This window comes from Lolium rigidum, chromosome 7 (genome assembly GCF_022539505.1).
Source record: "Lolium rigidum isolate FL_2022 chromosome 7, APGP_CSIRO_Lrig_0.1, whole genome shotgun sequence".
Taxonomy (NCBI): domain Eukaryota; kingdom Viridiplantae; phylum Streptophyta; class Magnoliopsida; order Poales; family Poaceae; genus Lolium; species Lolium rigidum.
In genome coordinates, this window is record NC_061514.1 from 276,183,293 (window position 1) to 276,210,050 (window position 26,758).

A 26,758-nucleotide genomic window follows, 5' to 3' on the forward strand; every position below is an offset into this window, starting at 1 on the left:
CTCTGTTCTTTACTGTTCTTCGCAAACAAACATCATCTTCCACACTATACATTTAATCCTTTGTTTACAGCAAGCCGGTGAGATTGACAACCTCATCATTACGTTGGGGCAAAGTACTTTGATTGTGTTGTGCGGGTTCCACGTTGGCGTCGGAATCCCTGGTGTTGCGCCGCACTACACTCCGTCACCAACGACCTTCACGTGATCCTTGACTCCTACTGGTTCGATAAACTTTGGTTTCTTACTGAGGGAAACTTGCTGCTATACGCATCACACCTTCCACTTGGGGTTCCCAACGGGCGTGTGCTTTACGCGTATCAGATGTCCAGTTGCTAAACCAAACCCTTGAAAAGGAGGATGTCCAAGCCATACTCCAAATACCAGTCTTTGATCAATTTCAGGACTTCCCAGCATGGTACTATGACAAGAAAGGAATGTTTACTGTCAAGTCGGCATATAAAGTAGCAAGGGACTGGGAAGCTCACAACTCCATACATGGCAAATCATCAATCTCAGGGAATGACCAACAAGTGCAGAGTAACCAGTGGAAGAAAATGTGGACTCTACCTCTTCCTAAGAAGATCTTACATTTATTGTGGAGGCTGACCACAAATAGCCTTCCTCTTCGAATGAACCAAAAAAGAAGGGGGTGGAGGTTGACACAACATGCCCGTTATGTCTTAGATTAAATGAAGATGGAGGTCACCTTTTCTTCAAATGCAAAATGGTCAAGCAAATATGGAGGCAACTTCTAATGGAGAAGACAAGAATCAAACTCAGTGAGTGCCCAAATGCGATGCTCCTACTAGAATCCATCCTCAATTTAGAGGAGAAAATCCTAACATGTTATACGCTTTGGATCTGGTGGGCGGAAAGGAACAAAGTCAATTCAGGTAATAAGGTGAGAAAGCCTCAACAAATAGTTTCCTCAATTATTTCCCATACTACAGAATATAAAGCTTTGGGCAAAAAAGAACAAAATCCAAAGAACCAAATGCCACCCAAGTGGTCGTTACCTATGCATAATTATGTCAAAATTAACACAGATGGTGCATAGGGAATCCTCAAGAATAGGAGGATGGGGATTCATAATGAGAAATGACCAAGGATTTCCTGTCGCGGCTGGATGCGGGCATATTCAAGTAGCAGGTTTTGCCATGCAAGCTGAAGCCATTGCTATACTTCAGGCCGTTAAAATCACATCCCAGATGGGATGTAACCGAGCCTAACTGGAAATGGACGCTATCAACCTGAAGAAAGTCATCACGTCAAAGGACTACGACCTATCGCCGTTAGGCCTCTCTTTAAAGAAGTAAAGGCTCTAATCTGTAATGTCTATGATGATGTAAAAGTCTCTACTTGTAATAGAACCTGTAATAAGGTAGCACATGAACTTGCAGCGCGAGGCGCTCTGTTGGGTGACGGCAACCAGGGGATTTGGATTGCTGATCTACCCCAGTCTGTAATCGAACTATGTGCTGACAATATGTCCAGCACCTTAGTTTAATGGAACACAGTAGTGTTCCTTAAAAAAAAAAAACAGCACCCATCTTGTCCTCTACTTCGCTTCTCACATCATCACACTCGCTCGATTCCATCCAGCAGCTCGCGATCAATCCCCAACTTCCTCGTCTGATCGTCTCGTCCTCCCGACATCTCCGGTAGCTGCCTCTCCTCCCAAATCTCCAGAGGTATGGTGCTCGCTAGCTCCTCCGCTCATGACCCCCTCCTTCATTCAGTTGGTATGATTTGCTGCCGATCTCCGGCTCTCTCCAGTCTCGATTTCGTTGGTAGACCAGGCAGATCAGACGGCCGTGTTACTGTGGATCTTGAATGATCCTCAATTGTGGCCGTACAGTGAAAGGAGTGATGTCGCGTCGGAGATTCAGAGGCGATTGTGCGCCGTGTCTCTCGTCGTCTGTCCCCGGTCTCGCGCGGTCGGCTTTGGTCTTGCTATTTCAGTATGGTGCAGGCTAACTGTTCGACCTTGGGCCTCACTAGCAGACTAAGGTGATCAGAACGAACTAGGGCCTCACTAGCAGACTAAGGTGATCAGAACGAACTATTTGAGGTCGGCTCCAATCATGAAGCGACGTTTAGTGTAGTCGCATCCTGTGCTTCGTAGTACTGAAGTCGCTCCTCCTCCTCCCTGACCATCCACATGATTTGAAGCAGAGTATAGCTGTGTACTGTGTGGTCTCGTAATGTGTTTTGTGGTTTGTGTGTACCCATGTTGCTGATGTAGGCTCACTCGCTCAGATCAGGTGTGCACGCCCAGGACTTCATAGTTTTATACTGAGTAGTTTGATTCTAGAGTCGTTTCAATTTGTCCTTTTGTCATTTACACCCCACGACCACGAGGTCACGATTATCATTTACTGAGTGTAGAAATTCACTGTTTGACACTTCAATTTCGATCTATCCGAGTCCCAACAAAATAGAGTTATAATACACATTTTCGCAGTAAAACTTCTGTGTAGCTACTACATTCAAGACTATGACGTTATTTTCAAAAATTATGTTGATCAGTTATAGCCCGATTTGAAACTCAGTTTATGTTATGATTTGGTAGACTAGAGGTCATGTGTTAGAAATAATCTTAGCCGGTGCATGGTTGCAAAACTGATATTTTGGTAGACTAGATCTCTAAACGTTGTCTGTAGCAGAAACGGAGATCAGATGGCCGTGTTACTGTGGATCTTGAATGATCCTCAACTGTTGTGGTACAGTGAAAGGAGTGATGTCACGTCGGAGATTCAGAGGCCATTGTGTGCCGTGTCTGTCGTAGTCTGTCTCCAGTCTCACACGCACGGCTTTGGTCTTACTATGGCAAGTCTCTTGCCTAGTTTCAAAAAAAAAAAGTAAGCAGCAGGCTAAGTGTTGGACCTTGGGCCTCATTGGCAGGCTAAGGTGATCAGAAAGAACTATTTGAGGTCTGCTCCAATCATGAAGCGACGGTCAGTGTAGTCGCATCCTGTGCTTTGTAGTACTGAAGTTGCTCCCCCTCCTCCCTGACCATCCCAGTTCGTTCAGCCTTGATCTGAAGCAGACTATCGTACTATGTGGTCTCTTAATGTGTTTTGTGCCTTATGGGTGTTCAATTTTTGTTTATGAATTGGTGCCAAATTGGAACTCGGTCTATACTGAGTAGTTTGATTCTAGAGTCATCTCAATTTGTCCTTTGGTCCTTTTCTACCCACTGTTATCAGTGACTGATTGTAGAAATTCACTGCTTGACACTTCAATTTGCATCTGAGTCCCACCAAAATTGGGATGATACTCATTTTCGCAGTAAAACTTCTCCCTGTCTAACTACTACATTCAAAACTGTGAAGTTAGTTTCAAAAATTATGTTGACCAGTTTCCAGTCCGATTGAAAGCTCAGTATATGCTGTGATTTGGTACTGGTACAGACTAGTTGGTCATGTGTTAAAAATCATCTTAACCGGTGCATGGTTGCAAAACTGATATTTCCATTAGCTGAATGACCGCTAAAGCTAAACCTTGTCTGTACCAGAAATGGAGAACAACCTGCCAGTCAATATCCGTGAGTACCAAGAACTTGCCAAGAAAGCTTTGCCAAAAATGCATTATGATTACATCAATGGAGGAGCGGAGGATGAGTACACATTGAGGGACAATATCGCAGCATATGGAAGAATTTTGTACTAATCTTATACTGCCTATGTACATAAAATCTTCATCAATCTGAAGGATTTGGACTTGAAGATTTTCTCTGTGTGCATACTGCAGGTTACGGCCTCGAGTTCTTGTAGATGTCAGCAACATAAACATGTCGACAAGCTTATTGGGATATGACATGCCCTCGCCCATAATTGTTGCACCAACAGGGTCACACAAATTAGCAAATCCAGAAGGTCTCACAACTCAAACCTTTAAGTTCTGATTGTTAAAATATGGCATCCAAGCACTGTTAATATCTCTACATCTCTTGTTTCGTTGCTTACTTCAGGGGAGGTGGCTACAGCAAGAGCTGCAGCATCGTGTAACAGCATAATGGTTGGTGGTAAATAATAATTCAGGATCATTCGTTCATATTTTTGTTCCTCTATGTTTGCTATACATGTTTTTATTTTTCATGTCCAGGTGCTATCCTTCTCATCCAGTTGCAAGATCGAGGAGGTTGCCTCCAGTTGTAGTGCGATTCGCTTTTATCAGTTATATGTATGAGATCTAGACTTCAAGCTCCAGATAAAATTCCTTTTAGGATAATGTGATCTCTAATTTTTTTTTTCATTACCATTATAGGTCTTTAAGAAGAGAGAGGTTTCAGCAACATTGGTAAGGCGGGCAGAGAGTCTTGGATTCAAAGCCATTGTTCTGACAGTTGACACTCCTATGCTCGGTCGGCGTGAAGCTGATATTAGAAATAAGTAAACTACTTTTCGAAATTCTTTCAAATATTTGTACAAAATTACGTTCTTTTTCTTTGTACTTATACTAAATCGATTATACTATACTGTACATGAGCAGACACAGTTTGAAGATAAGAGCTGTTTTTGTTCTAGAACTTCAACGTTGCATATAGTATTAATGGCTCAAATATATACATGATCAATCTGCATTGTTATAGTTTAAACTCACCAAAATAACCATATGGATTTTATTCTCCTACAGTGTACCTGGTGTTTTTTAGCAGTATGATCTAATTGATTTACTAAGGTTAAAATCTGATAGGCATACATGTCTCATGCCATAAATTATACCTAAAAGATTTATATTGCATCTCAATATCTTAAACAATCACCACAGTGCACAATTCTTATGTTTGATTCGCTGATCTGATTGTTGATACAGGATGGTTGCTCCTCCGAATGAAAACCTCGAAGGTTTAATGTCCTTTGATGATCTTGATAGTGTGAGTCAATGTCTGCTTGATAGAATATCTTAGCTAGACTATATCTGCTTTAAAATAATCTGTGCATGTTGGACAAAGATGAACGAAATATTTTATGATGCTACCACATGAACTCATTTTTCTTTCTGAAAGACTGAATCACAGATTATCATCTTTCTCATCTGCAGACAGACGGCTCTAAGCTTGAGAAATATGCACGTGATACGCTGGATCCATCTTTATCCTGGAAGGTACAGCAAAACTGGCAACCTTATGCAAATTAAGTTAACCTACTCCTAGTAGATCCTACAGCATCTGCTCCCATGTCCAGTACTTCGTGAGTACCATTGAACGTGGATGATGTAAGGAGGGTATTTTCGGTATGGCATACAAATCTAATAGTTTTGTCTGTGTTAGACTCACACTATCAAGATCATCAAAGCAAATTAACTAGCGGGTTTTTTTTTTTTGCGGGGAACTAGCGGGTCTGGTTGACAATTTTCGGAAGTGGTATTTTGTCATGAAAAAATGGAAGTTGAGACAGAATCTTGGCACTTTGGTTTTTACTAGTGGCATTTTGGCTCTTTCGGTTTTGACTAATGGTATTTTGGTTATTCTCTCGTTAAGTTATACTCCTAGATCCTATAGCATGTGCTCCTACGTCCGGTACTTCATGAGTATATTCTACAGTAGCTTCAAGACTTGAAGGACAATGTCTGTAACTCTGCATCGTCCATCACCCATGAGGAGGTACATTCAAAGCCCTCTGGCGAGAACAGAGTTCCACTCTCAGTAGAACGTGCTGACATAAACGCAAACCTAACCGCCCTGCATGGCTGCATATATAGGGAGACAGTAACCTTGAATTGCTCCAGTACTTGACAATAGTCCTCATTATTACTGCACTGGTGTCTGAAAAACAAGGACTCTAGGAGCCATGAGCCAATCCTGCAGGAGCATGTTGGAAGTTAGAACATGAATTCTGACATTCTGTCTCTGCAGGACGTGGAGTGGCTGAAATCCATAACCAGCCTGCCGATCCTACTGAAGGGCATAGTCACCGCCGAGGACGGTAAGTCGGCACTCGGCAGCCACTGTTTGGCACCTTCACTATAATGCGGAGGGTAGATCTGTTGCGTTGATGTTGACAATGTGTTCATTATCGTTTTAACATTTTCGTGTGAAATGCTGAACGCCATGGGGAAACAAGCAGCCAGGAAAGCCGTGGAGGTCGGGGCGGCGGGCGTGATCGTGTCCAACCATGGCGCGCGGCAGCTTGACTACGCGCCTGCCACCATATCCGCGCTTGAAGAGGTAACCCTGAACCGAGCCGTGCTCGTCGTCATCCGGTTTGCCCAGCATAGACTTATGCGCAGTAAAACCCTTTCACTTTCTAAAAGTATATTCTCAAGGTGGTGCCTCATGTGGGTCGGTGCAGGTAGTAAAGGCGGTGGCCGGGGCCGTGCCCGTGCTGGTGGACGGCGGAGTCCGGCGGGGGACCGACGTGCTCAAGGCGCTGGCGCTCGGTGCACGGGCAGTCATGGTACGTACTTCTTCTGCAGATCATGCTGGCTGGCTGGCTGGACGGCGGAGCAGGTTTGCATTTCACAGAGATGTAACCGCGCCATGCGTTGCAGGTGGGGAGGCCGGTGCTGTTCGGGCTGGCGGCGAGGGGCGAGGCGGGGGCCAAGCACGTGATCGAGATGCTGAACAGGGAGCTGGAGCTGGCCATGGCGCTCTGCGGCTGCCGGAGCGTCGCCGAGGTCACCCGCGACCGTGTCCTGACCGAGGGCGACAGGCTCAGGGCGCTGCTGTGACTGCGAGCGATGCCGATGCAGGCGCAGCAACGAACATTACTTGCTACTATTGCAAGTTTAAACGGCGGGCATGGTATGTGTCACAGTGTCAGTGCACATTGCAACATTGATCATTCAAGGAGACGAGATGCGTTGGTAATAAGAATTACTACCACCTGCAAAAGGGAAAAGCGGATTTGCTCTGTCAAGTGGAGGGTGGTACTTCCTCTCTGTTGATAATTACCTTGTCTTCTAGATTTAAATAAAAGTTAAACTTTGTAAACTTTGATTAAACATATATAAAACAGTACTGTATAAAATATGTTGGGGAAGATAAACACCCCCACTAGGCTGTGTGAAATTACTTTTTGGAGGATGCATCGAAAATATAAACACAAGTGACATAAGAAATTATGTGGAAAAAAGGAGAGAGAAAACACGGTCGTGGACCAACCACAACAGAGATATCATAGTTTATGTTCTACTCCCTCCGTCCGTGTTTAATTGACGCGGGAATGCATGTATGCTCTACTGTTTTGCGTCGATTAAATAAGGACAGAGGTAGTATTTGGTAATCAGCAAACTATTGTTAAACCACAACATGAAATTTGGTAGACAAGTGACATACGTGTTCTCAGAATACTGATCAAATAACAACTCAATTGGGTACTTTTTGCCTGCTCAAACGGTTTGCCTTTCAAAATTGTACTATGCTAAAACTGCAGCAGTTTGATTTTTTTTTGTATATATTAAGTAGATAGGCCGTCTCATTAAAAACCTCTCAACCTCCTTCGGTACCCTGGGAGGAAAAGAGTGCGTCTGGAACCTGCCGCTACAAACAAAGTTTAGGTTACATCGTTTGCAACAATTTCCACCATACAGGCAGTGGCGTACGCAGCTGGGTGATTTTTTGGAAAACCATTAGTATTTAGTTATTTGGGTAAATTTTTATCACACATGGGCAGTGAAAATTAAAAATTAGGGAGTGTGCCCACCCTGCAGATTTCTTGTGCGTCCGCCACTGCATACAGGGCGGAGCTGCATTACAGAGAGAATCACTAGCACCAAACTTCCCTAGAGAAGCAAGACTATGAGTTGCAGCATTACCTAAACGACCTACTTTTACAACTGTGATACCACCAGTCCACCATAGACCCTCAGGATATCTTGAGCTTGCATATATAAGTTCCAGCATTCAGATCTATTCCTTTCCTTTGCATTTAAAACCTGGACAACTCGAAGGCAATCAGTCTCCAGAATACCTTGACCTGCACAATGTTGAGTCAGATGGCCAAGACCCTCAAGATATGCCGAAACCTCAGCCTCCTCAGCACTAGCACATGAAGGTACATATTTCCATTCAGTTCGGAGGACTCGACCCTGGGCATCCCGTGCTATAATCCCGATCCCAGTCCGCCTTGAAGTCGGATGCCAGCCAGCATCAACATTCACCTTGATATGTCCCTCTCCTGGCGGAAGCCACTCTGAAACATTTACCCGAGCCACGGGGGTGGATTATCCGGCGTCACATTTGTCTTCCCCTTCGGATCATAAGAGCTCGCCTGGGTAGAAGCATACAATCTGAAAGACTCGACATAGCTGCATAAGTACGGAACCGAAGCTGCAATCGAGGCTTTGCCATCTTCATGCACTATGTTATTACGGTGGTGCCAGACCCTCCAGAGAAGGAAGATCACATAATCTCTGCAATGTACAGGGGTTTGATCAAGGAGACGTAGAATCCACTCTTTACCATGTTGAAGAAATACTTCCTCATCCGGCATGGGCCAGTATGGCGCATCTCCTCGCGGAGGATGCGGGCGATAGTGCATGTAACCAATGCGTGATGTGTGTCCTCGGCGCCCCGCCCACAAATGATGCAAACCGAATCAACTTTTGAAATACATCGATGCAAAGCTTCACGAACAGCAAGTGTATTCGTAGCTATCTTCCAGGCGAAAATACGCATTTTTGGGGAAACGGCAGCCTTCCAGACCAGATCCCAAACTTTTCTATCTCCTCCTGGTTCAGGGCTCATCGCGTCAAGTGCAGGTTGCAGCCCCAGTCTATATGCGGATCTAACCGTGAACACTCCACTCTTCTCTGGTAACCATGCAACAAAGTCCTCTGTTACCCGGCAGAAAGTGTGATTGATAAAATTGTGCTAACATCCATTGTAGCAGTTTGAACTAACCAAAGCGCTCTCAAATCTGATTCTCAACTGACTCAAATCTTAAACCATGTAATCAGATCGAAGTATTCAAATTAATGAACAAGTTTCGCAAGTCTGTAGCCAATTCAAGCCTATTTGAACCTCCAATCACCAGCTTGGAGACTCTTCTTCTTCGCTTCTCATTTGGTTGTGATGTTATAGTGTATTCTTTCACCCTCTCACGGTAGCAGACATATTCTAGCTTCTATCTTGTTTGCAAAGCAACCGAGTGGTGGCTAGCTTTTCTTCTGCACTTAGCTCTCTCAAAAAGGCACTTCAGTTGTTGGATGCAGATCTCGATCAGCGATTAAGATTTGTTGGACTTCTTGACACTTATTGGATTGATGTTAGGCTGCCAACACATCTCCATCATCATGCCCGCGACAAGTATTTAGAGCCGGAAGGAGTATTAAAATTATTAGAAAATGCATTTTTTTCAATATATTTGTTTGGTATTGTAGATATTGATGTTTTTGTTGTACACTACTTAGCTAGGGATAAAAATGGAGCGAAAAGTTTCCGACTTTTCCCCGAAAAAATGAAAACTGAACGAAAATATGGAAATAGAAACACAATTTTGCAAACAAAAACGGAAATATTTTGATGGAAATGGAAACAGAAACGGAACAATGTTTTGTCGTGAAATAGACGCGAAAATGGAACTTCCGTTTCCAACTACTTTTTTTTTTTTGAGCGGTCCGTTTCCAACTACTATAGAATTCCCGTTTTAGTGTTGATGTGGATGGCCCATTCCACCAAGCCCATCATGTGATCTTGTCAAGTTCAACTTCCGAATCGGCCTGTCCCAAAACTAGTTGATCCGTTCATGCATTCGAGGCTTTCAAAGTTTGACCTTTCACTTATTCCCTAGTAAATCGAGCATCGCGTTTCGATAAGAAATAAGATTGTTGGTTTGTTTGAATGGTTGGTATTTTTCATGATTCACACCGTACTCATTCTATATCTATTTCCGACAATATCTACTTTTGTATTTGTTTTTGCTTTTTTTTTTTGTTCCATAAAAATATATGAAAACAAATGTGGCACCAGTTACTTCGGTCCGTTTTCGCTACATTTTTCTTCCTATGCTTAGTCAAGTTTTACAAAGTTTTAACTTTAATCAAACCGAGAATGCCGGGGACATGGCATGGCACGGCACCCTGCTCACGGTGAGATCTGTGTTCGCCTAAGTTGATGGTTGAACTAACACTGGAAAAAGAGGCTATGGCATAGGAAGTGAAGTTTTCTGAAGCCCGATCCCAAACCCTGGGCCGGAGGAACGAGAGTTTGGAATCTCTATGTTCCACGCACATAAATTTCCATCCGGAATGCAAAGGAGAGGCCCACTAGAGGAAGAATCAGGAGTCGTGGAGAGGTGCAGGCAACGTTGGTATATCATGTTCTAATTAGCCGTCATCGAAAACACATGCTAAAAAGTCACCACAGAAGGAGCAGGAGCAGAATGCATTGCTCTCATAAATTCATAATGAAAGATGTAAAACAAAACGTGGGCCAAATCAGATAAGCAGAGGTTCAACATTACTCACTAGGGCCAAGTGAATCTCACGAATTTGTTGCTGCACATACACTTGCTAGCAAATGAACTTCAAATAAAGCTATCCAAGACAAGAGCAGAACATAAGACTGGGGCTAACTCTCACAGCCCAGCAGAGTCAACAAGACAAAATCGTTTTGCACCTAACATAAAACTCATACTGTAATAATTAAGTCTACTTGGACATTGTCTACCAACAGATTCCACAATAACTCAGCCTTCTGACCCCACAAAAATCATGGGTTCCTCTTTCACTCCCAGTTCGGAGTAGGTGCTGCTGCCGCGGGTGCGGGTGCACTGCCTTGCTCCCAGCCAGTTGGAGCAGGGGCAGTAACAGCATCCCATCCACTTTCAGCCACAGGAGCTGCAATTCAGAATAGCAACTTCAGCACATATTTCAGGTAGAATCAAAAATACTATCAAGCTGACATCTACATCAAACTAATAGGCAGATGCTAAAATAGAATAAAAACTAGTAATTGGATGATGAAAGACAAGAAACCATACAAATGATAGCATTAAGTAAATGCATCACATTGAGCTACAGGCTATTCTAAAATGAACTCAGGAGGGCAGCCTAACTTCAGATGTACTTCAGCTACAGGCTCAAACCCAGCCTTAATGATTTGAGCTAGGCACAAGATAAAACATGGCACTGAAATTAAGGAAAACCAAGCCATGAAAGATAAACTAGATGCAAGCCTAGATTTGATCTTTCTTTGCTTTGCATTCAGCTCTAACATAATTATTATGATATAAGAGCATTCAAACCTGCAGCAGTCCACTCAGCCCCAGTCTGTCCTTCAACAGCAGGAGCGGGAGCAGCAGCTCCTGGCCATTCAGCACCCCAGGTATCTCCAGTTGGTGCAGCATATTCAGCAACTGCACCATACTCAGGGGCAACCAGAGCATCTTCTTCCTCTAGATCCTTTGCTTCCTCAGGGTCCCTGTAGAAGAACAGGTCAACCTACAAAAGAGAAACCACGTCAAGGAACAATTAGAAGGGAGAGCATTAGTTAGCAAAAAATAAGGTTTGCCAAATAATTGTTCAGATGTGAAAGCTAACCATGATTTCCCACTTGCGTCCTGGGAGAATGGTACCACGCATCTGCAGAACCATCCTAGCGAGCAGCCAATATAGGCAACCAATGCTCTGCTTCCCCTTGTTGTTGGCAGGGATGCCGATATCAACGTAACGCATAGGAGAGTCAGTGTCACAGAAGGCGATGGTTGGAATGTTTCCAAGTGCAGACTCCTTGATGGGCTGTATACAGTTGAACAGAATGATTAAGAAATGCCCACAAGTGACAGTATAAAAAATATCTAAACAACAATAAATTTTTACCTGATGGTCAGTCCTGGGGTCGGTCAGGATAAGAAGGCGTGGCTCACTGAATGAAGTTTGCATCTGGTTGGTGAAGGTACCAGGAGTGTGCCTCCCAGCAATGGCGTTAGCGCCAGTGTACTGAGCAAACTTGAGGACAGCCCTCTGGCCATAGGGCCTAGCAGACTGCACAATGATGTCCTGAGGGTTCTCAATGGCAACAATGACCCTGGCAGCCATCTGAAGCTTCTCCCAGGTCTTTCCAAGGTTAATGATGTAAATACCTACAAAAAGAAGTGCAGAAAGGCAGCTTTAATCAGCTGTTTTATGATGATCAACAGAAAAAATTAACTGTGTTCCTGGCAGTAAAGCAGCTGCTACTTGGTTAAGGTATTCTGATGAACTTGCACATGTGTGATGAGACCAAAAATGTAATATAATGATCGGTGATCCTCTCAATTGTCCACAAATTGTAAAATCACAACTGCTAGCAGCAGGAATGTATTCTACTTGGGTACATTTAGATGTTGTGGTTGAAGAGACAGATTCTAGTCATCATAAAACCAGCAAGTTAGATAAGTATCAACAGCCATCAGGGGACTACAAACTGAACGAAGAACTTAATTAAGGTAATCCCGTGAATTCCCACATGCCCAATGGCACCAAAGATTGTCCACAAAATGTAACAGCGAGGATCATACATTCGCACGCTGTGGACCCATCAGATTTAAGTCAACACTAAATCATCAAATTAGATAAGGCTCAACAAGCATAACTGGACAACAAACTGAACGAAGCAGCACCCGTAATGACAGGCAACTGACATAATAATTTGTCACGGTATATTCATATGATTTGACCAAACATTCGCTTCGCACACGTCCCTGATTTACAAGTAAACACTGCGCCGTATCTAATTAACCGTATGAGCATGGCAAGATCTAGACCGAGCTTCAACCGAAAAGCAGCGCTACGACGTCGATTCAAGCCAACTGCACTGACGGATCTACGATTTCTACGAGCAATAGGATGGTATAAGAGTAGGATCCGTTAGGTACCGTCGGTGCGGCGCTTGTAGACGTAGCGCTCCATCTGGAAGTCGCAGTTCTTGGTGCCGAGGTGGACGTCGGCGGCGAGCATCATCTGGATGTCCTGCTCCCGCTGGGTCAGCGCCTTGGCGCCACCTCCTTCGGCCGCCATGGTGGTAGGCTAGGGTTTCGGACGCGAGCCCCGAGCGCGAGAGAGCGAAGGGGAAGAGAGGGCTCGGGTGGTGGCGGCGCGAGAGGTCGCGAGGGTTGGGGGCAAGACTACTTATATGGGCTGGCTCTTGTGGGATAAAACCCTAGCTCGGGGCTCTGCTGCATTTTTCGCTTTCGCCCCCCGTGTATGGGCTTTTCTTATGAGAAAGTCCATTTTTCCTTTTTTTTTCCTTGTCTTTTTTTGACAAACCTCCATCCCAAGCTTAAGGTTTATATTATTTTCAGAAAGTCAAACTATGTTAAATTTAACTAAGTTTTTACCAAAAATAATCAACATGCAAAATATGAAATCGGTATCATTAGATAGATAGATAGATAATGAAATATATTTTCATATAGTATATACAAAATATTATATTTTTTGATATTTTTCTAAAAGTTTGATCAAACTCTACTTGGTTTGACTTTTTAAAAATAAGTATTAAGCCTTGGGATGGAGGTAGTATATCTGAATTTAAAATATCCATAGATTCTACTTGTACTCTTGATCTCATCACAATTGGTGGCATTGTAAGACTATTTTATATTAATCTTAGGAATTTCGATACAATGTTTGTTGATCTTATCAAGTGTGATTAGTCCTCACAGGCTGAGGGCTGAGGCCTAGCCTCGCAACATCATGTGCGTTTAACTTTACATGGGTGTTGTGCTTGATTTTCAATTACAAATTTTGTATAATTGTATATCCATCTCATACCTCAATCTAGGACCTGTAAGGTATCCAAGACCCCGAGGATTGATAAAGGTAATGAGGTGTGATTAGTGGTAGTTTGATGCTTCTTGCGAAACCCAGTGACAATAGGGGGTGTACGGTGGTAGTTTGAGATCCATTAGAAAATAATGGTGAAAACATTGATGTTAATGCCTTGGTCCGTGCTTAGCACTTAATAAACCTTCATAACCATCACGACTGGAGTGATTGGGTTGGACAGTAGTCTGTAGATAACCAGCGCGACTGCCTATTAGAGTCTATAGTACACAAGGACGCGTCGTCCACAAGATTTTAATCTGAATTGATTATGCACAATTATCCTTACTATTATTATATTTTATCCAATTTCATGTATGCACATTTGCATGTAAAACATTAGCCCTTTCTTATCTCCACCCGTGATTCACAGACCCTAAGTAAACTCAAAGGTCTAGTGAGACGAATATTTCACAAGTTCACAAGGTCTTGCTTGAGTAAATCACCACATCAGTCGCTTTCCAAGGATCGATATAAAACCTAGGTCTTCTAGGAAAAAGCAACTATACTACATCCGGTATTTCGGATCGAAGGTATGACCTAGTATGTCTTTCGGCCAATCTAGTGTTATGTCTGGTGAATGTAGGGCTAGAAGTCCTCGGTTGTGTTGATTTGTTCATGATTTGGTTGTAAATTAATGAACTATGATGAAGCATGAACTATGTTTCTATTCGGTTTTCAATCGTGGGAGTGTTTTTTTAATTTTTTGGTGCCAACTTCGGTATATGTTATGTCACTCACCCACGCGTACTGGATATCTGTTATCCAGCAACCCTGATTCGAGTTTCCTGATTCATTTTTCCCGGGACCTGCTAAAGATACTCTTAAGTATTTCCAATCCATCTATGATGCCCATTTAAAAATGTATCGTGATGCAAATTCTGAAAATTTGAAGCCATGACAAAATTCCAAACACGGGAAGTTCCTAAATGGGCCGCATTTGGTGTGGCCCATTAGTAAGTATATTTTAATTCTTATAATTTATGTTAAGTAGATACACACTATTTTACTTCTATGCAAGTCATTTTAAAAAGTAAAAAATATGTGGACCCACTACTACAACTAAAAACTAGAACTGTCATGCAATGTGTACAAACCAATATTATGGATACCCCTATGACAACGACACATAGGAAGCCACCATCAATTTTTCTTTTCTAAGTTTACAAGGGAATTTGCATGAAATGTCTAGGATGATACTTATGCATGCTTATAGCTTTAGTATATGCATCATAAATTGACTACAATTTGTGCTCCTTGGCAATTCTACAAATTGAAATATTGCTTCCATTTTCCAACATCAAGCATATTGTCATTTTAAAAATCACCATTAACATGGACATATGTTCCTTTTGGATGACCTATGTTGTGTTGAAGGGATACCTGTATGATCCAATCGATTGGATGTTTGTTGAAAGAAAGACTTCTGATGAATCAAGTGATGCCTCCCGTCTTAGCCTATCTAGGTAAGTCAACTTCTCAAAGAAGATTGGGACGAATTAGGCATAGGCAGAATTATTTAAAATTACAAAAACAAAATAATCCTATTTTTGTCCGGAAATTCAATTCGGCTCCTGGGTGCGTATGCTCCCTCTACCAAAAAAATCATATTTCAAAATGTTGATTTTTTTACATGTACATCTCCATAATATATGTGTGTTCGGCAAGTTTCACGAAAAACCAATATATTTTGTGTTTTATGTAAGAAAAAGAGAAAACTTATATTGTGAAAAGCATTATTTTTAACACTGAGTTTTATTTTTTTACACAAGTCACATGACAAGTCGATTTTTTATGAAACGAGTTTGTGAACGTGTATCCCGTGAAGATGTACATGTGTATTTTTTGTTTCAATTTTTTAAAATTCAAAATATGTAAGGTGCATTTCAAAATAGATGGACTATATTCTTCCATGTTCTAAAACACCACTTCCTATTTTTGTCGGAAATCTGAGCCCATTATCAACCAGGATAACGGGTGTCCAGCAGAATGTAGAACCCAAAGGCGGACATAGGCCCATAAGCCGATCTACAAAGTTTTTTTTTGTGAACAACCGGTAGTGTCAAATCAAAACAGATGAGCTCTGCGTGGCAAACCGAGAAGCGAGCAAGTGTACTGCCGTACTGGTCAGCTATCTCGATTCTTGATGAGTTACTACTATAAGATCAATAATCGAGTTATTCTAAAGCAGCTAAACCAAATCACAGCAAGCCATCACACGCATGAACAAGATCACTACAGATCTCCACTGATCACTTCAGTGGCACAAGAATCGATCCCTCAGCCTCCAAATTAGATCGGCTGCATTTTACCTTTCGCCAGGAGAAGGGTAAGTGTTTGAGTGCTGATGCTTAATCTGCGAGGAAAATCGAAGCGTATATGTCCCGTTCGCTTTCGATGTAGCTTTGATGCTGCACTTACCCGTACTGATTATTTCCAAGAGCAATCTGGCACTCCATGCTACTCCATATAAAGTCTCTTTCCCAGATCGAACACGTACGTGTGCTACTGTTACAACAGTGAGATGCCACCCTCATCTCACATTGCATCTAGGCTTCATTCTAGAAGGAAAAGAAGATGGAAAAGAGTTTGTGCAAAGGCGCTTAAATGCTCCGTGAAAGGCAGCAGATGCGATGCAGTTTTCGCTCGGTGTTAGATAGGCGACATTGACAGGACCCAAAGTTCCATCGATCGTAAGGAAAATGTCAGTTGGTTTGTTAGACTATGCTTGAATGCATGATGCATTGCTCAATCCAATCATTGTGTGGGAGGTAGCAACAAACGCATTATGCACGAGGCAGGGGGGGCATTTGCTAGTACCAGAAGCGAGATAAAGAGGAGTGGCGACACAGACCACAAGACAAGAGATGCAGGCTCGAAATGAACAAAGTTGTCACCATAGGAGGAAAATGCCTATCAGACCTTGCACTTGGTTAGCGTTTGATAATAAAGAGAGGTCCTATCTAAACTAACGATTTCCGGTTTTTCTTCGGCTTTCACTCTCCCTTTGTTGCCATCGCCTCCGGAGACGGGTAGCGGCTGCGCTTTCGGTGTGTCATATTCAAATACCAAAGAAAAATATTAATGCAAGAACATCTATTTTGTGTTTTAAAAAGATGATGTTAGAGAAACATTAGTGATTCCCGAGGAAGAATTTGGGCCTATTACTTCTCCATACTTCTTGTTGAACTTGTTGTTCCGTTCTATATTATTTATCGCTGATTTAGTATACCTTTGTACTAAATCAACGACAACTAATTGAAACGGATGGAGTATACTACTTAACAACAGTGGAACCAACACATGTTGTATCGAATGGAGAGAAATAGTTTTCAAGGAAGAAGATGGTAACTCCAAGAAATGTGAAAACTTATGGCAACAGATAGTGACTTATCCCTGACCATTCTAGCAGCAATCCAAATGTCGCATCGTCCTAACAGTCTATACCAAAAGCCGCTTTTCAGAGGCCCGAGCGACGGACTATTGGCTCAATTGTAGATCATGCTTCTGATAATTGCGTAGTTGTGTCTAGGTTGGTTTCCTTGGAGGTTGTAACTAACCATACAACAGATGGAACGAACGTTAGAGCATCTCCAACAGGCGCGCTATATAGGCCGCGCGGCATAAAAACGTCCGATATAGCGCGCGCGGGACAGAATCAGGCGCTCCAGCAGGCGCGGTAAACGGCGCGGTGCTGTAAAATTTTTAGGGCGCGCGGCGTTTTGCACAATCCGGAGCGGCATATCCGGCGCGTCGGCTACGGCGCGCGGCATCGCTCGTCCAACCGCGAAAAATCCCCCGCGCTGAAACTTCCTCCCCGCGTCGCTGCCCCGAGCCCAATCCGTCGTCTCCGCGCGCCGCCGGCGATCCCGACGATGGACGACCCCTCCGGCAACCCGCCGACCCCTCCCTACTCGTCACACCCTCCGCCGCCGCCGCCACTTCCGCCGCGCCAGCTCAAACCCGCCGGGAACCCAACGGCCGCGCGCGCGGCGCTGTTCGTCCGCCGCGCGCGGGCACTACACGCGAGCGCTGCCGCGGCGCGGATGGCCGCGCGAGGCACCGGCAACGCGCGGCCCGCGCCGAGGAGGGGAAGGCGCCGTCAACGAAACGGCCTCACGTCGGCCCCGCCGCCGTCGCGCCACCGAGAAAGCGAAGGCGCCCGTCCCCCGCCGACAGCCTCCTCCTCCGGCGCCGAACCGGGCGCCTTCTCCTCCTCCTCCTCCGCCGACCCAGCCGACGCCTCCGTCCGGCAACCGCGCGGGCGCACATATGGTGGATGGTGAAATGCCCGAGAGGTAAAAAACACTTCTTTTTTGTCGAATTGTGGTTTAGATGCATACCTAGCCGATGGTAATGAATTTCATTGCAATGTAGAGTGGATGATGCGGCATTCATGGAGACAATGAATGTTGGATCCATGGGAGGCATGGCCGGCATGGGAAGCATGCCCATGCCCTCCATGGGAGGTATGGCCGGCATGGGAGGCTATGGAGGCATGGCCGGCATGGGAGGATCAAGCTATGGAGGAGTGTTTGGAGGGACCATGGGAGGCTCCGTGAGTGGTGTGTACGGGAGTATGGGAGCACCACCGGGAGGCTTCGTGTCTTCCATGAATGCTACTATTCCTCCTTCAACCCAAGATGACGAGGACGAAGAAGAAGGTGTTGACTTGGAAAATGCGGAAGTGTGATATGCATTTGTGATATGCATTGTTTCACTTTGTCCATTTGAACCATATGTCGTGTGTCATTGTTGAACTACGTCATTTTGTGTGTCCTTGTTGAACTATGTGATGTTGTTGCACTTTGTGTCATTTATTTCATGAATTGTGTCATTTCTTTCATGAATTGTGAATGCAAAATAGACTAGAAATCTGTTTTCCGCGCCCGCGCGCGCTGTATTTTGCAGCGCCTGGCGGAGGACCATTTTTCCTGCGCGCGCACGCGCTGTATTTTGCCGCGCCCGGCGGAGGAAAAAATGGCACAGCGCGCCATATCTGTTTACCGCGCGCGGATTCTTGGTTTTAGCGCGCCGCGATATAGCGCGCCTGTTGGAGATGCTCTTACGCCGTGGATGCATGCTGAGGTGTTTGTGCAGTGCCGCAGGGCTTTGCACGCACCAGCGCCTGCCCGATCGGTCGAAACTTTGAGGACTGCAAGCAAAAGCAAGTCTATGTCCGAAAAAAAAACAGCAGATCGAGTTTGTGCCCTATAAGATGCTTAGATTCACTAGCACTACTGTCTATCCCGATGATGATCTAGCAAGTTGCACGTAGCATTCTAATTGGATCCAGCAATAGTCACTGGGTAACTACGATCGATATGGATTTTTTTTTGAAATGGGGGAATATCGTCCCAGCTTCTGCATCCAAGGGATGCACACGGCTTTTTTTTATTAGATTATTCACAACACCTTACAAGAGCAATACAAAAAATTAAACTCGAAGCCACCTCGCTAACCTACAGAGGGATGAAGGGGGTGACAATTCACCAACTCACATCAACTAAAAACCAAATGCCTTCCCAGGCCGTCCAATAGCAGATGAAAAGCACATCCAGTCAAGCAGACTCCCAGCATACGCCAACGCCTACGCCATAGAAGTTGTTAGCGCCGTCTTCCTCGACTCCATCTTCAAGAGATATCATCGCATTGACCATGTCAGGCATGCCATCGATGCCGCCTGATACGTCTCAAACGTATCTATAATTTCTTATGTTCCATGCTACTTTTATGACAATACTCACATGTTTTATACATACTTTACATCATTATTATGCATTTTCCGGCACTAACCTATTAACGAGATGCCGAAGCGCCAGTTGCTGTTTTCTGCTGTTTTTAGTTTCAGAAATCCTACAAAGGAAATATTATCGGAATTGGACGAAATCAACGCCCAGGATCTTATTTTTCCACGGAGCTTCCAGAAGACCGAAGAGCATACGAAGTGGGGCCACGAGGGGCCGTAACCATAGGGCGGCGCGGCCAGCATGGGGCCCGCACCGGCCTATGGTGTAGGGTCCCTGCGCCGCCTCCAACTCTGCCCTTCCGCCTACTTAAACTCTCCGTCACGAAAACCCTATTACCGAGAGCCACGATACGGAAATACTTCCAGAGACACCGCCGCCGCCAATCCCATCTCGGAGGATTCAGGAGATCGCCTCCGGCACCCTGCCGGAGAGGGGAATCATCACCGGAGGGCTCTACATCATCATGCCCGCCTCCGGATTGATGTGTGAGTAGTTCATCCTTGGACTATGGGTCCATAGCAGTAGCTAGATGGTTGTCTTCTCCTCATTGTGTTATCATGTTAGATCTTGTGAGATGCCTATCATGATCAAGATCATCTATTTGTAATGCTACATGTTGTGTTTGTTGGGATCCGATGAATATTGAATACTATGTCAAGTTGATTATCAATCTATCATACATATGTTGTTTATGTTCTTGCACACTCTCCGTTGCTAGTAGAGGCTCTGGCCAAGTTGATACTTGTAACTCCAAGAGGGAGTATTTATGCTAGATAGTGGGTTCATGCCTCCATTGAATCTGGGACAGTGACAGAAAGTTCTAAGGTTGTGGATGTGCTTGTTGCCACTAGGGATAAAACATCAATGCTTTGTCTAAGGATATTTGTGTTGATTACATTACGCACCATACTTAATGCAATTGTCTGTTGTTTGCAACTTAATACTGGAAGGGGTGCAGATGCTAACCCGAAGGTGGACTTTTTAGGCATAGATGCATGCTGGATAGCGGTCTATGTACTTTGTCGTAATGCCTTGATTAAATCTCATAGTAATCATCATGATATGTATGCATCTCTATTTGTCAATTGCCCAACTGTAATTTGTGTAGGATAACGTTGCATAGAAAACAAAAAAATTCCTACCGCGAACACGAAATCCAAGCCAAGATGCAATCTAGAAGACGGTAGCAACGAGGGGATTATCGAGTCTCACCCTTGAAGAGATTCCAAAGCCTACAAGATGAGGCTCTTGTTGCTGCGGTAGACGTTCACTTGCCGCTTGCAAAAGCGCGTAGAAGATCTTGATCACGGCGCCACGAACGGGCGAGCACCTCCGTACTCGGTCACACGTTCGGTTGTTGATGAAGACGACGTCCACCTTCCCGTTCCGGCCGGGCAGCGGAAGTAGTAGCTCCTCTTGAATCCGACAGCACGACGGCGTGGTGTCGGTGGTGGTGGAGAAATCCGGCGGAGCTTCGCTAAGCGTGCGGGATGTGTTGGAGGAGAGAGGGCCGCTAGGGTTTGGGAGAGGGGGGCGCCGGCCACTATGGGGTGCGGCCACCTTGTGGTCTTTGGGTGGCCGGCCCCCTCCCCTTGGCCCCTCATTATATAGGTGGAAGCCCCAAGTGTTGGACTACAAGTCTCCGAATAAGACCCGAACCCAAAACCTTCCATGTGATAGGGAAACCTACCCAAGGTGGGAATCCCACTTGAGGCCTCGTTCGGCAGGCGTGTGTTAGAGAGTTTTGCCCAAAGCGTTTCGGGTGATTGTGGAGTGGATTAGCGTGTATTGAGGTGTTTTCACGTACGTATCGATGGGCCAGCGGAAAAGAAATAGCAAATCCAAACAACAATCCCCGTCTCTCCGGAGATTGGGGCGGAATAGTGTAACCGAACAGGCTTTAATCAGCTGTTGTCGAACGAGATTTATAGAAGGAAAAAACGCGAGGTGGGTGCCGCGTTTTTTATTTCCGTCGACCCGACGAGATTTCAGCCTACAAGACCGGGATTGACCGGGCTCAGTTTGTTTAAAACCTGACTACCGAATAGTGTTTCAACGTGTTATGTAGGCTTGTCCCGGGAATTTACACCACAAAACTCTTCAAACCCCTCTTGCCGAACGAGGCCTGAGGTGGGATTTCCCCCTTCCATGTGGGGGGGTGGCCGGCCCCCATAGGGGAGTCCACTTGGGACTCCTCCCCCTTAGGGTTGGCCGGCCATGGGAGGTGGAGTCCCTCCGGGACTCCGCCTTCCTTAGTGGTTTCTTCCGGACTTTTCTAGAACCTTCTAGAACCTTCCATAGAACCTTCCGGATCATTTTAAATCACATAAAATGACTTCCTATATATGAATCTTATTCTCCGGACCATTCCGGAACTCCTCGTGATGTCCGGGATCTCATCCGGGACTCCGAACAAATATTCGAACTCCATTCCATATTCAAGTTCTACCATTTTAACATCCAACTTTAAGTGTGTCACCCTACGGTTCGCGAACTATGCGGACATGGTTGAGTACTCACTCCGACCAATAACCAATAGCGGGATCCGGAGATCCATAATGGCTCCCACATATTCAACGATGACTTAGTGATCGAATGAACCATTCACATACGATACCAATTCCCTTTGTCACGCGATATTTTACTTGTCCGAGGTTTGATCATCGGTATCACTCTATACCTTGTTCAACCTCGTCTCCGACAAGTACTCTTTACTCGTACCGTGGTATGTGGTCTCTTATGAACTTATTCATATGCTTGCAAGACATTAGACGACATTCCACCGAGAGGGCCCGGAGTATATCTATCCCGTCATCGGGATGGACAAATCCCACTATTGATCCATATGCCTCAACTCATACTTTCCGGATACTTAATCCCACCTTTATAACCACCCATTTACGCAGTGGCGTTTGATGTAATCAAAGTACCTTTCCGGCATAAGTGATTTACATGATCTCATGGTCATAAGTACTAGGTAACTATGTATCGAAAGCTTATAGCAAATAACTTAATGACGTGATCTTATGCTACGCTTAATTGGGTGTGTCCATTACATCATTCATATAATGATATAACCTTGTCATTAATAACATCCAATGTTCATGATTATGAAACTAATCATCTATTAATCAACAAGCTAGTTAAGAGGCTTACTAGGGACTCATTTGTTTGTTTACATAACACACATGTATCAATGTTTCGGTTAATACAATTATAGCATGGTATATAAACATTTATCATAAACATAAAGATATATATAATAACCACTTTTATTATTGCCTCTTGGGCATATCTCCAACAGTCTCCCACTTGCACTAGAGTCAATAATCTAGATTACATTGTAAGGTACCTAACACCCATGGCATTCTGGTGTTGGTCATGCTTTGTCCTAGGGAGAGCTTTAGTCAACGGATCTGCTACATTCAGATCAGTGTGTACTTTGCAAATCTTTACTTCTCCATCTTCGATGTATTCGCGAATCGAATGATAACGCAGCTTGATATGCTTCAGCCTCTTGTGTGACCTTGGTTCTTGTGCATTGGCGATGGCACCCATGTTGTCACGAGTAGATGACTAGTGGGTCCAATGCACTAGGAACCACACCGAGCTCTACAATGAACCTCTTCATCCATACCGCTTCGATGAAGCCTCCGAAGCCGCTATGTACTCCGATTCTGTTGAGGATTTCGCCACCGTGCACCTGCTTCGAGCTTGCCCGACTCTTCGCATCACCATTCAATATAAACACGTACCCAGACTGTGACTTAGAGTCATCAGGATCCGTGTTCCAACTTGCATCGGTGTAACTTGTTACAACGAGCTCTTGGTCACCTTCATAACAAAGAAACATATCCTTAGTTCTTTTCAAGTACTTCAGGATATTTTTGACCGCTGTCCAGTGTTCCATTCCTGGATCACTTTGATATCTGCTAGTCAAACTAACATCATGTGCTATATCCGGTCTTGTACATAGCATGGCATACATGATAGAGCCTACTGCCGAGGCATAGGGGATCTGACTCATCCTTTCTCTTTCTTCTACGATAGCCGGACCTTGAGTCTTACTCAAGACCTTGCTCGGTAACATAGGTAAGAATCCTTTCTTACTTTCGTCCATTCTAAACTTCTTTAGAATCTTGTCCGAGTATGTACTCTGTGATAGCCCTATTAGACGTCTTGATCTATCTCTATAAATCTTGATGCCTAATATATATGATGCTTCACCAAGGTCTTTCATTGAAAAACTATTATTCAAATAACCTTTTACACTTTGCTTAATAGTTCTATATCATTCCCAATTAATAATATGTCATCTACATATAGTATCGAGAACGCTACGGAGCTCCCACTCACTTTCTTGTAAATACGAGGCCTCTCCATGACACTCGTATAAACCCGAAGTCTTTGATCACCTTATCAAAGCGTCGGTTCCAACTTCTCGATGCTTGCTTCAGTCCATAAATTGAACGCTAAAGTTTGCATACTTTGTCAGCATTTTTAGGATTGACAAAACCTTTGGGTTGTACCATATACAACTCTTCCTCAATGTCTCCATTAAGGAACGCCGTTTTGACATCCATCTGCCAAATCTCATAATCGAAAAATGCAGCTATTGCTAACAAAATCCTCACAGATTTTAGCTTCGCTACAGGTGAGGAAGTCTCATCGTAGTCAACACCTTGAATTTGTCGGAAACCCTTTGCGACAAGTCGAGCTTTATAGACAGTAATATTACCATTAGCATCTGTTTTTCTCTTGAAGATCCATTTATTCTCGACAGCCTTGCGGCTATCAGGTAAGTCTACCAAAGTCCATACTTTGTTATCATACATGGACCCCATTTCGGATTTCATGGCTTCTTGCCATTTGTTGGAATCTGGGCTCATCATCGCTTCTTCATACGTCGCAGGGTTTTCATCATTGTTATCCACAATCATGACATTTAGACAAGGATCATACCAATCTGGAGTGGCACGTTCCCTTGTCGATCTGCGAGGTTCAGTAGCTATCTCATTTGAAGTTTCATGATCATTATCATTAGCTTCCTCTGTTGCCGGTGCAGGCGGCACAAGAACATCTTCCGTGCTCGCGCTACTCGATCAACGAGCGAGAGATTCTTCAATCTCATCGAGTTCTACTTTTCTTCCAGTCACTTCTTTAGTGAGAAATTCTTTCTCAAGAAAGGTTCCGTTCTTAGCAACAAAGATCTTGCCTTCGGATCTGTGATAGAAAGTGTACCCTATAGTTTTCTTAGGGTATCCTATGAAGACGCATTTCTCCGCTTTGGGTTCTAGCTTATCCGGTTGTAACTTTTTTACATAGGCTTCGCAATCCCAAACTTTCAGGAACGACAGCTTAGGTTTCTTATTAAACCATAATTCATACGGTGTCATTTCAACGGATTTTGATGGTGCTCTATTTAAAGTGAATGTGGCTGTCTCTAATGCATAACTCCAAAATGATAACGGTAAATCGGTAAGAGACATCATAGAACGAACCATATCTAAGAGAGTTCGATTACGACGTTCGGACACACCGTTTCGTTGTGGTGTTCCCGGTGGTGTCAATTGTGAAAGTATTCCGCATTTCTTTAAATGCATGCCAAACTCATAACTCGGATATTCACCTCCGCGACCGGATCGTAGAAATTTAATCTTCTTGTTACGTTGATTTTCTACTTCACTTTGGAATTCCTTAAACTTCTCAAAAGTTTCGGATTTATGTTTCATGAAATAGATATACCCATATCTACTCAGATCATCTGTGAAGGTTAGAACATAACGATAACCACCGCGCGATGCTACACTCATTGGTCCGCACACATCGGTATGTATGATTTTCAATAAGTCAGTAGCTCGCTCCATAATACCAGAGAATGGAGTCTTAGTCATTTTTCCCATTAGACATGATTCGCATCTATCAAGTGACTCAAAGTCAAGTGATTCAAGTAATCCATCGGTATGGAGTTTCTTCATGCGTTTCACTCCAATATGACCAAGACGACGAGTGCCACATATAAGTAGAATTATCATTCAATTTAATTCGCTTAGCATCAATGTTATGTATATGTGTATCACTACTATCGAGATCTAACGTAAATAAGCCATTCTTTTCAGGTGCTCGACCATAAAAGATATTATTCATAAAAATAGAACAACCATTATTCTCAGACTTGAATGAATAACCGTCTTGCATTAAACAAGATCCAGATATAATGTTCATGCTCAACGCTGGTACAAAATAACAATTATTGAGGCTTAAAACTAATCCCGAAGGTAGATGTAGAGGAAGTGTGCCGACAGCGATCACATCGACTTTGGATCCATTTCCAACGCGCATGGTCACTTCATCCTTTAGTAGTCTTCGTTTATTCTTTAGTTCCTGTTTCGAGTTACATATATGAGCAACCGAACCTGTATCAAATACCCAGGTACTAGTACGAGAACCAGTAAGATAAACATCTATAACATGTATATCAGATATACCTTCTTTCTTCTTCTTGACAAGGCCGCTCTTCAGATCCGCCAAATACTTGGAGCAATTACGCTTCCGAGTGTCCCTTCTCCTTGCGGTAATAGCACTCGAGCATCGGGCTTAGTGCCGGTCTTAGGTTTCACGGGAGGCGTGGCAGCTTTCTTGCCACTCTTCTTGTTCTTGCCTTTAGACTTGCCCTGTTTCTTGAAGTTGGTGGTCTTGTTGACCATCAACACTTGGTGCTCTTTCTTAATTTCAATCTCAGCAGATTTTAGCATGGCGAAGAGTTCAGGTATTTCTTTGTTCATGTTCTGCATATTGTAATTCATCACAAAGTTCATGTAACTAGGTGGCAGTGATTGAAGGACACGATTAATCCCCAGTCTGTTAGGAATCACTATTCCCAAGTCACTGAGTTTCTTCGCATGCCCGGTCATGGCGAGCATGTGCTCACTAACGGAGTTGCCTTCTTCCATCATGCAGTTGAAGAAGTGTTTCGATGCTTCATAGCATTCCACGGCCGCATGAGTTTCAAAGATAGTCTTCAACTCATTGATTAACTCATGTGGATCGTGGTGCTCAAAACATTTTTGAAGATCGGCTTCCAGACTGCATAGGATGGCACACTGAACTTGAGAGTACCGAGTTTTCCGAGTTGCGTAAACATTCTTTACTTCATCGGTTTCAGTTTCTGCAGGAGGGTCACCTAGCGGTGCATCAAGCACATATTGCAGATTTCTGCCATTGAGGAAGATCCTCACATGACGGAACCAGTCGGT

General features: G+C 44.0%; 2 protein-coding genes across 2 annotated transcripts; one reads left to right on the plus strand and one right to left on the minus strand.

The window, feature by feature from the left end:
• The first annotated feature begins 1,535 nt into the window (after window positions 1–1,535).
• Window positions 1,536–6,755, plus strand: LOC124674689 (peroxisomal (S)-2-hydroxy-acid oxidase GLO4). Its single transcript, XM_047210735.1, has 12 exons — window positions 1,536–1,691; window positions 3,518–3,665; window positions 3,754–3,878; window positions 3,974–4,020; window positions 4,108–4,185; window positions 4,270–4,394; window positions 4,819–4,879; window positions 5,047–5,109; window positions 5,861–5,930; window positions 6,072–6,172; window positions 6,297–6,401; window positions 6,496–6,755. Exons 2-12 carry the CDS (start codon window positions 3,520–3,522, stop codon window positions 6,673–6,675), a joined length of 1,101 nt encoding a protein of 366 aa, XP_047066691.1. The 5' UTR covers window positions 1,536–1,691; window positions 3,518–3,519; the 3' UTR covers window positions 6,676–6,755.
• A 3,628-nt stretch (window positions 6,756–10,383) lies between these two features.
• Window positions 10,384–13,018, minus strand: LOC124674880 (40S ribosomal protein Sa-2-like). The gene is made up of 5 exons (XM_047210933.1): window positions 12,804–13,018; window positions 11,767–12,029; window positions 11,488–11,685; window positions 11,193–11,388; window positions 10,384–10,785 (listed from the first exon to the last, which is right to left on the minus strand). Exons 1-5 carry the CDS (start codon window positions 12,943–12,945, stop codon window positions 10,673–10,675), a joined length of 912 nt encoding a protein of 303 aa, XP_047066889.1. The 5' UTR covers window positions 12,946–13,018; the 3' UTR covers window positions 10,384–10,672.
• Between the last annotated feature and the right edge of the window lie 13,740 nt (window positions 13,019–26,758).